Consider the following 15,335-nt stretch of genomic DNA (forward strand, 5'->3'; position numbering starts at 1 on the left):
TCACGTTTTCTCTTGGACTCTAAATGTTAATTGCTGACCACAGAAACCCTTTAAGCCCACTCACCTTGGCAGGACTTGCCTGACTGGCAGTGTGTCATGTGGTTTAGGACGTTCTTCATTGTGCGACAGTGGGGAAGATTGCACTGCCTCACTTCCCCATTAGCCTGCTCCCGGCGCTGGCACTTGTGAGCATGCAAAAGGAGAACAAGCTGCTGCTGGATGAGCTTGCGCTTCTCTGGATCAGCTGTATGCGCTCCAGAACCCATCCCTTGGGCTACTGGAGTCACAAGGCCTGGCTGCTGGACCTGTGGGGCCTGCTGTTGACCCTAAGGGAAAAAACAACAAAGATACATTTAACGTTGAAAATATCTAGGTCTATAGGTGTGTCCCAGTGTGCTCTTTAATAAATATAGACCTAGACATTTTCAATTAAAACCTTTAAGGACAGTCTACCATGTGCCACAGGTGAATCCAAGGTAAATAAACAATGGTTCCTACCATCAAGAAGCTCAATAAGAAAACAAAGTTACATTACCAAGTAATATACTCAAAGCATATATAGTATGCAAAGCAAAAAAAAAAAAAAAAAGGCATGATAAGCTGGGCTGGGAGAGGAAACGCAAGGAGTCTGTGGTGAAGAGAATGTTCAAGTCAGGTTTTGAAACACAGTAACAATGAAGAACTCCTTGGGAGACCCAGCAGGGGCCTTTTAGGTGGGTGAAAAATCAGTTTTTGTAATTACAAAGTAAACCCCCTTTTTCCCCTAGTAAAAAAAGTAAACACTTCTGGGGACAGAGATGCCCTGTTTTATTCATTTTTATATCTCCAGTACTTAAAGTATCTGAAATACAGGCAATTCAGTGACTATATGACACAAAGCAAAAAATACAAATAAAAAATCTGAAAGAGAAGCAGCATTTCTACAGGACAATTTTTTCCAAAGGTGAACATGGACTACTTAACAAATTTACAACTAGAAATTGTTTTACTTTAGAAAAATAGCAAGCAGCAGCTCTTTCTACCTATGGGTCTTGTCCCCGTGCTTTAATAAAATTCCTTTTTGTACCGAAAAAAGAAAGAAAAATAGCAATGTTAGAAGCTTTGGAGATTTCCCAAAACAAAAATCACTGTTTAAAACAATGTGTAACGGGATGCCTGGGTGGCTCAATCGGTTAAGCAACTGCCTTCGGCTCAGGTCATGATCCTGGCATCCCAGGATTGAGTCCCCTTCAGGCTCCCTGCTCAGTGGAGAGTCTGCTTCTCCCTCTGACCCTCCCCTCCCTGCTCTTGTGATTTCTCAAATAAATAATAAAAAATAAATAAAAATAATAAAAAAATAAAATCTTTAAATAAATAAATAAAAATAAAACAATGTGTAACTTTGAGGGAGGTTACTCTTGTATGGCAATATCAGATACAAATCATTGTATCATAGATACGGTCATTGAGAGTTGGAATCCTTTGCCACAGAGTCCTTCCTGAGAGGAGAAAGGTTCTACTTTCCTATTCCATAGAAATGCTCACAAGCAGAAGATATGTAGTATAGCAGGCCACAAAATTTTCGTTGTAGAAGCCCCACTTGCTCCCATTTGGCCAAGCACCCTTACTGAACAATACGGTAAGAAAAAAATCCATGGGAAATGGAAGGAAGGCACAAGCCTCCTCAATCATGGGGTCCGGGTCCATCCATTACCTCCTAGTGTGTATAGCAGACAGCATGAAAGTTTAACACAATTCTTTTGTCAAAATGCCAGTTTAAAGACAAATCTGTAGATAGATTACTACCCACCATGTTGGGCATTCCTCCACCAGGAACTGCCTTTTTGTCCATTGCAAATGGAGATAAGTTATTTGGTAGTACAGACTTTGTCTGAATCTGGAGACCAAGGCCACCAGCTCCAATCTGCTGTCCAGAATTCTGAGTGTATGGTGAACCATAAGGATTAGGGTTGTTCATCATTCCCATCTAAGAATAAAAACAAACAAGAAATTAAATCTTATTCCCTGCATTAACAGAACATTACTATTCCTTTTCCACTTCCAAATTTGTAAAGACAATTTTAAAGGTAGTTCTCTGCTGTTATAAACAGACTATAGAAGTATGTTCATGAAAATACTCATATGTTTTCAAAGATTACGATTTATGAGGGGGCGCCTGGGTGGCTCAGTCGGTTAAGCATCTGCCTTCGGCTCAGGTCATGATCCTGGGGTCCTGGGATCACACACTCAGTTGGGCTCCCTGCTTAGCCGGGAGTCGGCTTCTCTCTCTGCCCCCTCCCCCCCCACTTGTGCACACTCTCTTGTGCTTTCTCTTGTTCACTCAGGCTCTCAAATAAATAAAATCTTTAAAAAGAAATTATTAAAAAAAGATTAAGATTTAGGGGCTTCAGCTCAGGTAGAGTAAATTTACAGAGCTATTTTCTGTAAATATTTGAGATAAATGTGTTTTAGAAAAACTTATAAGCATGTTCACCAAGCTGTATCTACAAATCAAGGTTTGCCATTCATCTTCGCTTGAATGAAGAAGATGCATTTTTATTTAATGTACAAAATACGGCTTAATAAATTCAACTCAATAAATGACCTAATCCCTAAATATGTTAGAGTGTGTGGATCTGAATGCTTATTCCAGCATTTTGTTCACATAAAAGATAGAAAACATAATTTAGGGGATATGTCCTTTTTCATTTAGGGATATGGCGGCACAATGATTTTAAAACTTTTGAAATCTGAATCCCTTAGATAGAACATGCAAAGTTCAGAGTCCACATCATTCCTTGCAGTCTTAAACCTAGCTGCTTTATTCATTAAATTACCTGCTTGGCTCCTAAAGTAATCTGAGTTTTTCTGTAACCTGTATATATTTTAAAAAGTAGACTTTTGTCTGTATTTACAACAGTCTGGATCGATCATACATGTAGTTATTAATTTAAAGAACAGAGTATTAATTATTCAGAAGCCAAATGTTTTACTGATAGCAATGATGCAACTTACAATCCTATTCTTCCATAGAAGAACCCACCAGTAGTCAAACACCACCTACTAAAAACATACAGCAAAGCTCTCAGAATAGAAACTAAGGAGATTAGTACTACTACCCAATTAAAAGGAGTCATACTAGGGCGCCTGGGTGGCTCAGTTGGTTAAGCGACTGCCTTCGGCTCAGGTCATGATCCTGGAGTCCCGGGATCGAGTCCCGCATCGGGCTCCCTGCTCAGCAGGGAGTCTGCTTCTCCCTCTGACTCTCTTCCCTCTCGTGCTCTCTGTCTCTCATTCTCTCTCTCTCAAATAAACAAATAAAATCTTTAAAAAAAAAAAAAAAAAAAGGAGTCATACTAGATTTCTATTCTTCTTAGCCAGATCCAATTCTATAAGAGGGGCCTTCAAATTCTACCTCTAAATACACACACATACACACACACACACACACCCTGAAACTGTCCCCAGTCCGCTGTCACTGTCTTAATTCAAGCCCCTCATCACAGCTTGTGTAGACTGTGTCCAACAGGTTTTCTTGCCTTCTGTCTCTTCTATTTTCTACCCAGAGCCTCATGATGTTCATCAGGCCTATCTATCCATGGTATCCTACTATAGCCTGCACCCATTAACTTGCAAATCTGAGGAGCAACTTGTTTCTTAAATCTCTAGCATTTGCCTTAAAGATTTTCCTTTTCCCTATAACTAGGCAGTGGCATACCCTCCCTTCCTATTTGATTCCTGAACGATAACCTGTAAAGGAAATAAAATACTTAGTTCACAAAGAGGCAGTCCAATTTTCATTTTTTGTTGCTTACTTAGTTGGTACAACCATAATTAAGAAGCAGCTACAGATTCTACTCATCCTCTAAGATACATTCCAAATGTTACCAGCTCTGTGAAGCATCTATTGTTCTAGACCGCTAAAGAGCTCTTCCTCTCCCTAATAAATGTTTGTGCATTTATAATACAACATAGGTGATAAAATAAAATTCATGCCTCTTCTATCCCCCCAGGCCACACATATTAAGGGAAAGAACCTTAGTTCACTTATCTTTGTAGCCCCACTGCCCTAATCCTAATCGACAAAAGAGCCCATTGACTCAGGAAAACAAAAATATAAAAGTCATAAACACATAAACCTCTGTAAATAAAACTGTTCTTTAAATCATATGCAGTATCTATACTCTGAGTGCATATATTCTGAGAATTTTTAGGAATATGATACGTTTATCAGTTTAAAGGTTTGCCTGTAATGAAAAATTCAAGAACATTTACAGTTTCCAAATGAGATAACTAAGGGAATAAGCCTGAGGGAAGTGGCAAGGTTCGGGGGAAAGCATACAAGAATGGGGGCAGCCTGAAAAGGAAGCATCCAGCGTGAAAAGCTAACTGCTTCAGTCCCCAGTAACTGGAATTTCCTAAGTGAATCTGGCCAAAAGATTAGAGAGACTATCAAATACAGAAACAGGCTTAAACGCCAAGTTCAGGTTTCTTTTGGTAGTTTCAAGTGTGGCTGCAAGTGCTGTTCCTCCATATGCTTTTAATGTACTAATATTTACATGAATGTAGTTCTAATAGTACATGAGCCTGTATCTGGGGGAGTTACAGTTCACTTGACTGTGTTTCCTACTAGCGTAGAAATTCATGACAGACATAAAATGAAAGCTCTTCTAACACAGAATCTGCAAGACAGACCATAAAAGACCAACAGACAATAAATTCAGCTTTTAGGAGTCCATTATTTACGAAAATAAAACACAGGAATTTGTAAGCTGCCTTGATGTCTCTTGATAAGCATAATATCTCTACTCAAATATATCACAGTAGAATCTGGTCCTTCACATTTGTTCACACAGACACTGCCTTACCTGCTCACAACAACTAGGTTTCAACCAGTTCCTGACATTGCTTGTTTTCCCAATTACAATGCATTACCTAGAAACTCCAAAGTGGACCATGGTCTCAAATATACAGACTGCACTGACTGCTGGTCTGTCAGCAGTAATTCATTCCTGACACTTCTGGTCACTCTGACCAACAAAGACTCTCAGGCTTTTGGCTTTTCTGTCTTCCTCAGAGTTCTGCTGCCAGTGTTAGACAGAATACAACCAATCTCCCCATCCCCCATCCCTCTCCTTTCCATCTTGCTAACCCTCAGTACTCCCCCCACCAAATGTAACAGGAAAGGAATATACTGGACTTAATGTCCGAGGCACTGCAGTTCCTTATTTGATCTTGTTCCCCTTCTCTGTATCTCAAGTGATCTTGATGTCCAACTCCCCACCACCTACCTGCATCACAAGGATACAGATAACCACCTAAACGGAAAAGGCAGAGGACCAGGAGACCAGGAAGCCACAACAGTTCTAGGCAACTAAAACAAAAACACCTCAGGGGATCTCTCTTCTTTTTTAAAAAAATCTGACTCTACAGGGGCATCTAGGTGGCTCAGTCTGTTAAGCGTCTGCCTTCAGCTCAGGTCAGGATCCCAGAGTCCTGGGAGGGAGCCCTGCGTGGGGGGAAGGAGGGGGCATCCCTGGCTCAGCTCTCCCTCTGCCCCTCACTCATTCTCTCTCTCTCAAATAAATAAATCCTTAAAAAAAAAAAATCTGACTCTACAGGTTTTTTCTAAGTTTTCAATATAGTAAGAGCAGAAACTTATGGAGCACAGGAATTCAAAAAACACCCGATAGTGGCAATAATTGGCAAATATATAGGAAAAATAAAAGTAGTACCTCAAATATTAAGAAAATAATTGTTTAGGAATATTTAGCACAGAGAAAAAAAAATCCCTTAATATTTGCAGGCACCACAGTAACTCAAACCAATACCATGCATGTGACTCCAAGATTGATCAAATAATAAAAACAAAATTAAACTACAATCAGACATTTCCTACTACCTACTGGATTTAATAAATGCCCATGTTATGTAACATGTTACGTTACATGTTATGTAAATCTGTATCCAAGTTAGATGCCAGACACTATGTTAATAACTGAGGGTACAATGATAAACAAGGAAGACAAGGGATCTCTTAGAACCTACAGCAAATCCTAAACATTACTTTTCAGACTCGTTCCCATTACTCCTATACCAATGCCTTAGTTTAGGAGGCCTCATCACCCCCACTGGGACTACCCCTCAAACTGTTATTACACACTTAAAACCACATCCATCTAGATGGTAAATTTGGGTATAAAACTCTCCTCTTTTGGGCGCCTCGGTGGCTCAGTCGTTCGGCATCTGCCTTCGGCTCAGGTCGTGATCCTGGGGTCCTGGGATCAAGCCCCACATCAGGCTCCCTGCTCAGCAGGAAGCCTGTTTCTCCCTCTCCCCCTGCCTCTCCCCTTGTTTGTGCTATGTCAAATAAATAAATAAAATCTTTAAAAACAAAACAAAAAAAACTCTCCTCTTTCAAACCTGTCAGATTACAGCATTTAAAATTAGTCTTTCTCTCAACGGGGATTCTCCCTCCTTTCCTTACACTTAATACCTGCAGTCCCAACTGGTCCTCCTTACCTGCTTCACTCCTGGCCAATCCAAGTTCTAAAACAGATCAATCACTGCTCTTATACTTTAAAATTTTATAGGTTAAATACTCTTTAACATCATATGCCAAAGACCATCATTAACTGATGTTAATTTTAAGAGAAGAGCTCCAAAAATGACATTACTGTTCCAACCTCCTCAAAAAAAATTTTAAAATGAGAAAAAGAAAGAAGGAAAAGGGAATTATTCCTAAGGCCAACATTCATTTGAATGAAGAGGTTTTTGTTTTTGTTTTTTTAATATCAATTTCAGGGGCGCCTGGCTGGCTCAGTCGTTAAGCGTCTGCCTTTGGCTCAGGTCATGATCCCGGGTCCTGGGATCAAGCCCCACATCGGGCTCCCTGCTCGGCGGGAGACCTGCTTCTCCCTCTCCCACTGTCAAATAAATAAATAAATAAATAAATAAATATCAGCCACAATTCATACAAAATTTGGATATTAATCTATCCAGATGCCAAGTAACACACAATTCTTCACAACATGTGAGCTAACCAGAGTCAGAGGAAAGGAGGGTTAGGATTTGTCATCCCCCAGATCCAGGACTACAGAATAAAAACTAAAGAGTAATACATAAAGATCCTCCAAGATAGGGTGACTGGCAGCGCCTGGGTGGCTCGGTCAGTTGTGTTGCCTTTGGCTCAGATTACGATCCTGGGGTCCTGGGTTGGAGCCCCAGTTTGGGTTCCCTGCTCAGCGGGGAGTCCACTTCTTCTTCCTCTGCCCCTTAACCCTGGCTTGTGCTCTCTAAAATAAATTTTAAAAATCTTAAAAAAAAAAAAAAAAAAAGATGGGGCACCTGGGTGGCTCAGTCGGTTGGTTGTGTCTGACTCTCAATTTTGACTCAGGTCATGATCTTGCAACTCATAGGATTGAGCCCCATATCCGGCTCTGTGCTCAGTACGGAGTCGGCTTGGGATTCTCTCCCTTCCCCTCGGCTCCTCCTCTCGCTCTCTCAAATAAATAATAAATAAAATCTTAAAAACAAAAGGATGCTCCAAGACTGTGAAAGGTCCAGCAATCACTAAGACTGAATTATAGAAAACAGGCAAGGCTCCTGCTCTTATAGATCCTAGTCTAGCAATGATCACCCCTATACGAAGTTACAAGTAAGTGAGGAGGGACTGTTGCTGTAAGAAACATAAAAGCGTTGTTATGTTTTTAGCTGTGTCTTATCAATATATGAATCATAATAGAATGACATTATACTATAGTGGTAAACAACATGCACTTTTTAAAGATTTTTTATTTATTTTTATTTGACACAGAGACAGAGATAGTGAGAGAGAGCACATAAACAGGGGGAGCAGCAGGCAGAGGGAGAGGGAGAAGCAGGCTCCCCGCTGAGCAGGGAGCCCGATGCGGGGCTTGATCCCAGGATCCTGAGATCATGACCCTGAGCCGAAGGCAGACGCTTAACCGACTGAGCCACCCAAAGTGCCCCAAACAACATGCACTTTCAATTCAGAAAGACAAGAGTTCTCTGTAATACCCATTCCCTGACTCTGTTCCCTCACCTGTATAATGAGAATAAAACCATAGGGTTGATATTAGAATTAATGGCTCTAACACATATTAAACCTATTAACATTCAGTAGCTCCTTAACTTTTGGAGCCTAACACTAATTTAGGTACAATTATACTGATGTTGTTATTTAACAGTATTCTGAATCTTATCTCTTTAATCCTAACAAGCTCTTTCATGGAACAGATTTTTTTATTCCTTTAAAAAAAAAAAAAGATTTATTTAAGAGAGTGAGAGAGAGAGAGGAAGAGAGAGCGTGCGCGCACATGAGCAGGGGAAGAGGCAGAGGGATAAGCAGACTCCCCGCTGAGCAGGGAGCACCAATGTGGGGCTCGATCCCAGGATCCTGGGATCATGACCTGAGCCGAAGGCAGATTCTGCTTAATTGAGTCCCCCAGGCGTCCCTAGCTTTTTTTTTTAAATTTCTAAGGGCGGGAGGAACCCTCCAGAATATTAATAAACACTTCCTGAATAAAAAGTCCTTAGTTCCAAAGAAAGTTACTTTTCCACCAAATTTATAGAATATTAATCCACTGAAGTCTCTACTAGTGGGCATTCCCACATCCTCCAGCCAACAGCTGTTCACGTAGTAGGTCGTTTATCTCCTGTTAGAGCCAAGAGCTATGCCTCTAGAAGGTTACAACTTAACTTCCGTGATCTAGATTTGATTTCTCCCCTCCCCCATAAAAGTTTTAAGAATGTCACAAAATGGGAACTACAATAATACTGAACACTTGCTACCACTACTATTACTACTCTACAAGTCCTTACTATATACCACTCACAAAGAGCTTACTTCTATTAATCACTTAGTTCCCCAATAATCCCACGAGGTAGGTTACACCCACTTTTACTATTTCCATTCTACAGATGGGAAAACTGAGGTATAGCAAGCAAGTTGCCCAAGGTAATATAGCTACTATGTGAGTGACTGAGTTCATTTTTAACCCAGGCAGTAAAGCTCCACAGTCCATACCATTAACTACGATAATTAACTTCATCTCTTTCTTTATACATAAAGAGCAGCTATTAGGGAAAGGATTTTCAAAAATGTTTATTTCTTTTGTCACCAGCATTTTTAAGGAGGCAGACAGAATGTTTTGTGACATTGTTGGAGAGTGAAACGATTTAACCAAGAAGCTTGGCAATATACAGCTGAAGAGGACGACGACTATGGTAACAGCCCAGATGCTAACCCGGGTAGCAGAATTCCAAACTGGCACTCTTCTGCCCTTCACTGTACCCTCCTGAACTAATCAGTCAAAAGTAACTTTAAGACATTAAAACATTTTGTCTTTATCTTATGTTAACTTTAAAATCAAAGACTTGATTTAAAAGAGGATATGATCCAAGTTTTTCCCCATTAACCACTGTTAGGCTTTGGAAGAATGTTCTAAGTAGTAATGTCACAACCTGCGTGCACACTCTGAACCATAGATTCATCCATAAAAAAGAACTGTGTACAAAAGCCACTGCCATTTGCCAAGAAGGTTCAAATATTCAAGTCTCACTGAAAACTTCCTTAATTCCTGATTCTTAAATATCATTAGAACTCTAAGAATTTTGGAAGAAATGTAATAAATATAATTAGCTCTTAGAGGTAATTTTAGGACCTGGTCCCATGGAACTATTTTAACACCTTGACTTGAATTTATTTTAATCTTCAATAGGAAAATACAGAAGGCTTTTTTTCCTGCTATAAAGAGAAAACTCATTTTACAAAAGTACTTAGTTGTATATTAATTGGGTATCTCATCGTAAACTTCCATAATTCCTCCAAACTCATTTACTAATAAATAAGCATTTAGAGTTCTTAGCACTGCTCTAAGTACAAGTATCAACTTTAAAATATAGGTGGGACTCATTTAAAACCAAAAATATTTTAATAATATTTTTATATTTGAATTTCTCCATCCCATGAAAACAGAAGTTCCACAAAGACAGGAATTTTTGTCTGTTTTGTACACTGCTATATAACCAGTCCCTGAAACAATGCTGATACAAGAAATTTGTGATTTAGATTATAAGAAGAACAGTGCCCCACTCCCACTGAGCCTTTCCTTTTTTTTTAAGATTTTATTTTTAAGTAATCTCTACACACACGTGGGGCTCAAACTTACAACCCCAAGATAACTTACAACCTCATGCTCAACAAACTAAGCCAGCCAGCCACCCCTGGGCTTTTCCTTTTAAAATTTTTCTTCATAGCACATACCTGGAATACTACAAACTTGTAACTTATGTGCACACTAGAAAGTAAGTTCTATGAAATAAGTTTATTCACCAAAGCTAGGGCTCAATAAATATTTGATCAATCAGTGAAGGTTTAGTCTGTCACCCCACTCCCCACTGGAGTATAACCATCAGGAGGGCAGGGACTCTTCACAGCTCTGTTCTAGAACCTGGAAGAGGTACCTAATAAATATTTTACCTTCTTGTTTCTGGTTTCCACTCCAAATATTCAAACTCAACCATATTAACACAGCAACATGAAAGTGCCAAAAAGGGAGACTCTACAGAGGAGGTAGGAATGCAAACAGAATCTTTCCCTAAGTTAAGAGGTCAATGTTTACTGTGTGGCAAAAAATAAATAAATTAAATAAATAAAATTAGGAGCTTTCATATATGAAAATGACCTCAGTCTTCTCACTCCCAATTTATCCCTTTTTTTAAGTCGGCTCCATGCCCAGTGTAGAGCCCAAAGCGGCACTTGAACTCAGGACCCTGAGATCAAAACCTGAGCTGAGATCAAGAGTCGGATGCTTAACCAACTGAGCCACCCAGGCGCCTCTTATCCCAATGTCTTAATTTGATCCCTGAACTCTCATCATGATTCTCAGGAACACAAAGTCCTAATGCCTACTCAGTTATTCCTCTAACGGAGAGAGCTTTCTTAACTCCTTGTGAAAATCTTACCCATCTCCAGTATCACCTCCCAAGCAAAGTCATCTTTTTTATTCAACAAATGTTTACTAACTATACACCAGGTGTTGGCAATTGTAGTGTGTTCCACTTCGAGAAAAAAAATATGTAGGAAAAATATGAAGGACTAAGCATCAAATGTATGCTTATAACATCTTAATTTTATACATAAAGAACACATTTAAAAAGTTCTGAAAAACATATTTAGTATGCTTTACTTAATAAAGCTAAAAAGTAGGCTTTTTGAAAAAGAAAAGCCTTTCAAACAATGACCAAAATGAGGTTAACTGGACACTTGGAATGTTAGTTGAGGTTTCAGAGTACACAATGCACCTTAATGTCCATCAACTAATGAGAAAAAAGTAACATTTAACAAATCTTTTAGAATAAATACTTCTTGAAAACCAGGGACATTCCAAGTGGTGGAAATAAGTGATGTCTCTCTGACGATGGTATAAAGCCAGCTAGCTCAAAACTATTTTTACAAGGAGGCTATGAAGGCTAAAGTGGGCTTAGAAAGGAGTTAAAAATATTCTAATATTTGTGAAAATATTCTAACACTTATTCTAATATTGTAACACTGAGAGAACATGAATTAGCAATCAGTTGGAACAAACTGAAGGCATACAATATCAATGAACTATAAAATAACGGTTTTACTTAAAATTAATGTAAGAGCTTCATAAAATTTGTAACACAGATCCTTGGCATGTATGGGAGAAATGGTACACCATGTAAGAAGATTAAGCATGAATAGTAAAGAAATTTTGAGTAACTGACCTCAAGTCCTCCCTCCATCATTGGAACAATCAACAACATACTGATAGTGCATACCAATCAAAACTGCACTTACCTTAAGAGGCTGAGGGCCTCTCAATCCCGTTTGTCCTCCCATCTGAGGAGAGCCTTGCTGCAGTGGCTCGGTCATTAAACTGCCAGCATTTCCCATGCCTGGGTTTGGGTACTGCATGTTAGGTCGCCCCCGGCCTGCTCCAATTGAACCGTTCATGACTTGATTAGGCATCATCCCCTGTCCATTGCCTGCATTCAACATTCCAGGATTCATGCCAGCATTCATCCCTGTGTTCATTCCCATGGCAGGTTGATTTACTGGACTGTTCATCATACCTGCTGCAGATGGCGTAGGACCCTGATTTGGTCCACTAGTGCCCATCCCCATGTTGGGAGAAGTCAAGCCTGCCTGTGCCATTGGGCTTTTAACCATGCTATTTATCAAACCTAATCCAGGACTATTCTGTTGGGGCTGGCTGGCCATGCCTTGGCCTGGGCCACCAACCCCCATATTGAGGTTAGGGGAACTACCAGACCGTAGCAATTCTGACAGCTGTTTATGTTTAGAGGCTGCATCTTGTACTATGCCAAGACTTGTCTGAAGCTGACTAATATCACCACCATTGGTTAGTCCCAATTCTGTAGAGTTGATTAATTCATCTGGTAAGTCATGCTCCAAATCAAACAGAGAGCCAAAATCTAAAAGCGAAGAGAAAAAATAAAAGTTAGAGTTTGACAGAATCAAAATCACAAATTTGTTTTGTTCTTGATAAGCATTAAATATTTCCAAGCCTCACTCCATGGGATACTATTTGTACTGCAGTCTTTCATATTATGCTAAAAAATTTTTTTGTTACATACGTATTTAAAAATTAGAGAATATTTGGTTATGCCAACAAATTTAAACACTTATGAACTGTACCTAACGCAAGACCAAAGGAAAAAGGATTAAATGTTAGCAGAACACCCATTACATGAGTTGCCCAGTTTATACCGATGTTTATGAAAAAAAGATATACAATCGTTTAATATTCCAGAATTCCTTAGAAGAGGTTAAAATAACTTATATATACACAAACTAAGTTCAGAATGAAATAAAAGATTTAAAATATTATAATAATAGACAACTGGGGCACCTGGGTGACTCAGCTGGTTAAGTGACTGCCTTTGGCCCAGGTCGTGATCCTGGAGCCCCAGGATGGAGCCCTGCATCGGGCTCTCTGCTCAGCGGGACAGCAGAACATCTACTTAAATGTTCAACACTAAAACTATGCAGATGATGGGATATTTCCTTGTATACTGCAGGGGGGAAGTAGAATGCAAAATTGTTCATAACGTTCTCTGCTTCTCCCTCTCCCACTCCCCCTGCTTGTGTTCCCTCTTTCGCTCTCTCTGTCAAATAAATATTCTTTAAAAAAAAAAAAAATGCAGGGGCTATCTCCATTCTTTACCAAGTGCCTATCACAGTACCTGCCACAAAGCAAGTCCTTGATCTGAGTGAATTCACTTCCACCTGACCTCAGGCTACAGATCAGTTTCCCTTAACCAAAATCTCACTGGCACAGGATATAAAACCATGCCTATTCCTTCAACAACATACAAATCACCCTGAACCCAACAAAAAGAGGATGCAAATTATGGATTAACTCAGGGTTTCTCAATCTTGGCACTACTGAACATTTTGGGCTGGATTCTTCTCTGTTGTGGGGGAAGGAGAGACTGTCCTGTGAACTTTAAGATAAGCAGCAGGGGCGCCTGGGTGGCCCAGTCGTTAAGCATCTGCCTTTGGCTCAGGTCATGATCCCAGGGTTCTGGGATCAAGCCCCGCATCAGGCTCCCTGCTTGGTGGGAAGCCTGGTTCTCCCTCTCCCACTCCCCCTGCTTGCGTTCCTGCTTTCACTGTGTCTACCTCTGTCAAAAAAAAAAAAAAAAAGATAAGCAGCAGATCCTCGGTCTCTCTCAATGCCAGTAGTACCCCCAGCCCATTTGTGACAATCAAAAAATATCTCCAGAAATTACCAAATGTCCACTGGAGGGAAAAAATTGTCCTGGTTGATCTGTGGACTAACAGTATTCGTATTAACTCATTATATAGATTGAGGTGTTTAGTTTTTTTTCCTTTTAATTCTCCAAATACTTTTCACATTAACAAGGCATAATTGGGTATTTAATCAACAACTCATTATACTATTAAAAGTCCATCCCTTGAAGACAAAATACCACTTAGTAATGAACTACTTGGTCCACTTAATCTTGGTTCCAAAGCCCAACTCTTCCTCTATGTGCCCTTCCTGTTCTTAAAAGCATTCTATCATGGCACTGAAATTATCTGTGTGTGTGTCTCTCTCCCCTCCTCCCTGCTATCTCTTCCTACCACCACCCCTCACCCCACGCCTGCATCCAGACTGTAGCTTTTTGGGAAGGACAAGTTTCACCACTTATACACCAACTCCCTGCCTAATGTCCAACACACTTAAGCATCTGGTCATATTATAATTACTCTGAATTGGGACACCTAGATGGCTCAGTTGGTTAAGCGTCCACCTTCAGCTGTCAGGTCAGGATCTCAGGGTCCTGGGATCAAGCCCCACATCACTCCCTGCTCAGCAGGGAGGCTGCTTCTCCCTCTTCCTCTGCCACTGCCCCTGCTTGTGCTCTCTCACTCTCACTCTCTGTCAAATAAACAAAATCTGTTTTAAAAAAAGAATGGGAAATTCTAATATATATGGAAAATATATATTAATATATATATTTGCTATCAATCACATCCCAGGATCTCAGGGCGTGATTCAGAATCCAGACTTTTACAGTATTATTCTTTCCTTTTGAAAAAATCATTTTATGCTCCTCCATTATAAAAACAGAATGTGTCTTAGGTGTTTTGGAATACAAATAAGGTTTCAAATAAAATTTCCCTGGTATCATCGGGATACCTGGGTGGCTCAGTTGGTAAAGTGTCTGCCTTCAGCTCAGGTCATGATCCCAGGATCTTGGGATCATCATGCTCCCTGCTCAGTGGGGAGCCTGCTTCTTCCTCTGCCTGCCGCTCCCCCTGCTTTGTGCTCTCTGACAAATAAATAAAATCTTTTAAAAAAAATGTCCCTGGGGCGCCTGGGTGGCTCAGTTGGTTAAGCGACTGCCTTCGGCTCAGGTCATGATCCTGGAGTCCCGGGATCGAGTCCCACATCGGACTCCCTGCTCGGCGGGGAGTCTGGTTCTCCCTCTGACCCTCTTCCCTCTCATGCTGTCTATCTCTCATTCTCTCTCTCTCTCTCAAATAAATAAATAAAATCTTTAAAAAAAAATAAAAAAATAAAAAAATAAAAAAATAAATAAAAAAAATGCCCCTGATATCACTCCTGAAAGACAACTGCTTAATATGTGGATGTATTTCCTTCACTGTTTCCACTTACACAAGTCACAAAACTAAAATCATACATATTTTATGAACAATTTTGCATTTTACTTTCCCCCTGCAGTATACAAGGTAATATCCCATCATCTGCATAGTTTTAGTGTTGAACATTTAAGTAAAAAACAAAACAAAAAAACAAAAAAAACCACCTCCG

General features: G+C 39.9%; 1 protein-coding gene across 2 annotated transcripts in view; it reads right to left on the reverse strand.

Annotated features, from left to right (window-relative positions):
* The window catches only part of EP300 (E1A binding protein p300), an 84,922-nt gene that overhangs the window by 51,222 nt on the left and 18,365 nt on the right, over positions 1-15,335 (reverse strand). For both annotated transcript variants that reach the window (XM_073882715.1, XM_025882305.2), the window contains exons 2-4: positions 11,828-12,465; positions 1,790-1,966; positions 65-326 (exon numbers count right to left, since the gene is read on the reverse strand). In XM_073882715.1, coding sequence (XP_073738816.1) covers positions 65-326; positions 1,790-1,966; positions 11,828-12,465 — 1,077 coding nt within the window. The remainder of the gene's footprint in view (positions 1-64; positions 327-1,789; positions 1,967-11,827; positions 12,466-15,335) is intronic.

Source organism: Callorhinus ursinus, unplaced genomic scaffold (assembly GCF_003265705.2).
Source record: "Callorhinus ursinus isolate GAN/ISIS: 27379988/994484 unplaced genomic scaffold, GSC_fseal_2.0 scaffold48, whole genome shotgun sequence".
Classification (NCBI taxonomy): Eukaryota; Metazoa; Chordata; class Mammalia; order Carnivora; family Otariidae; genus Callorhinus; species Callorhinus ursinus.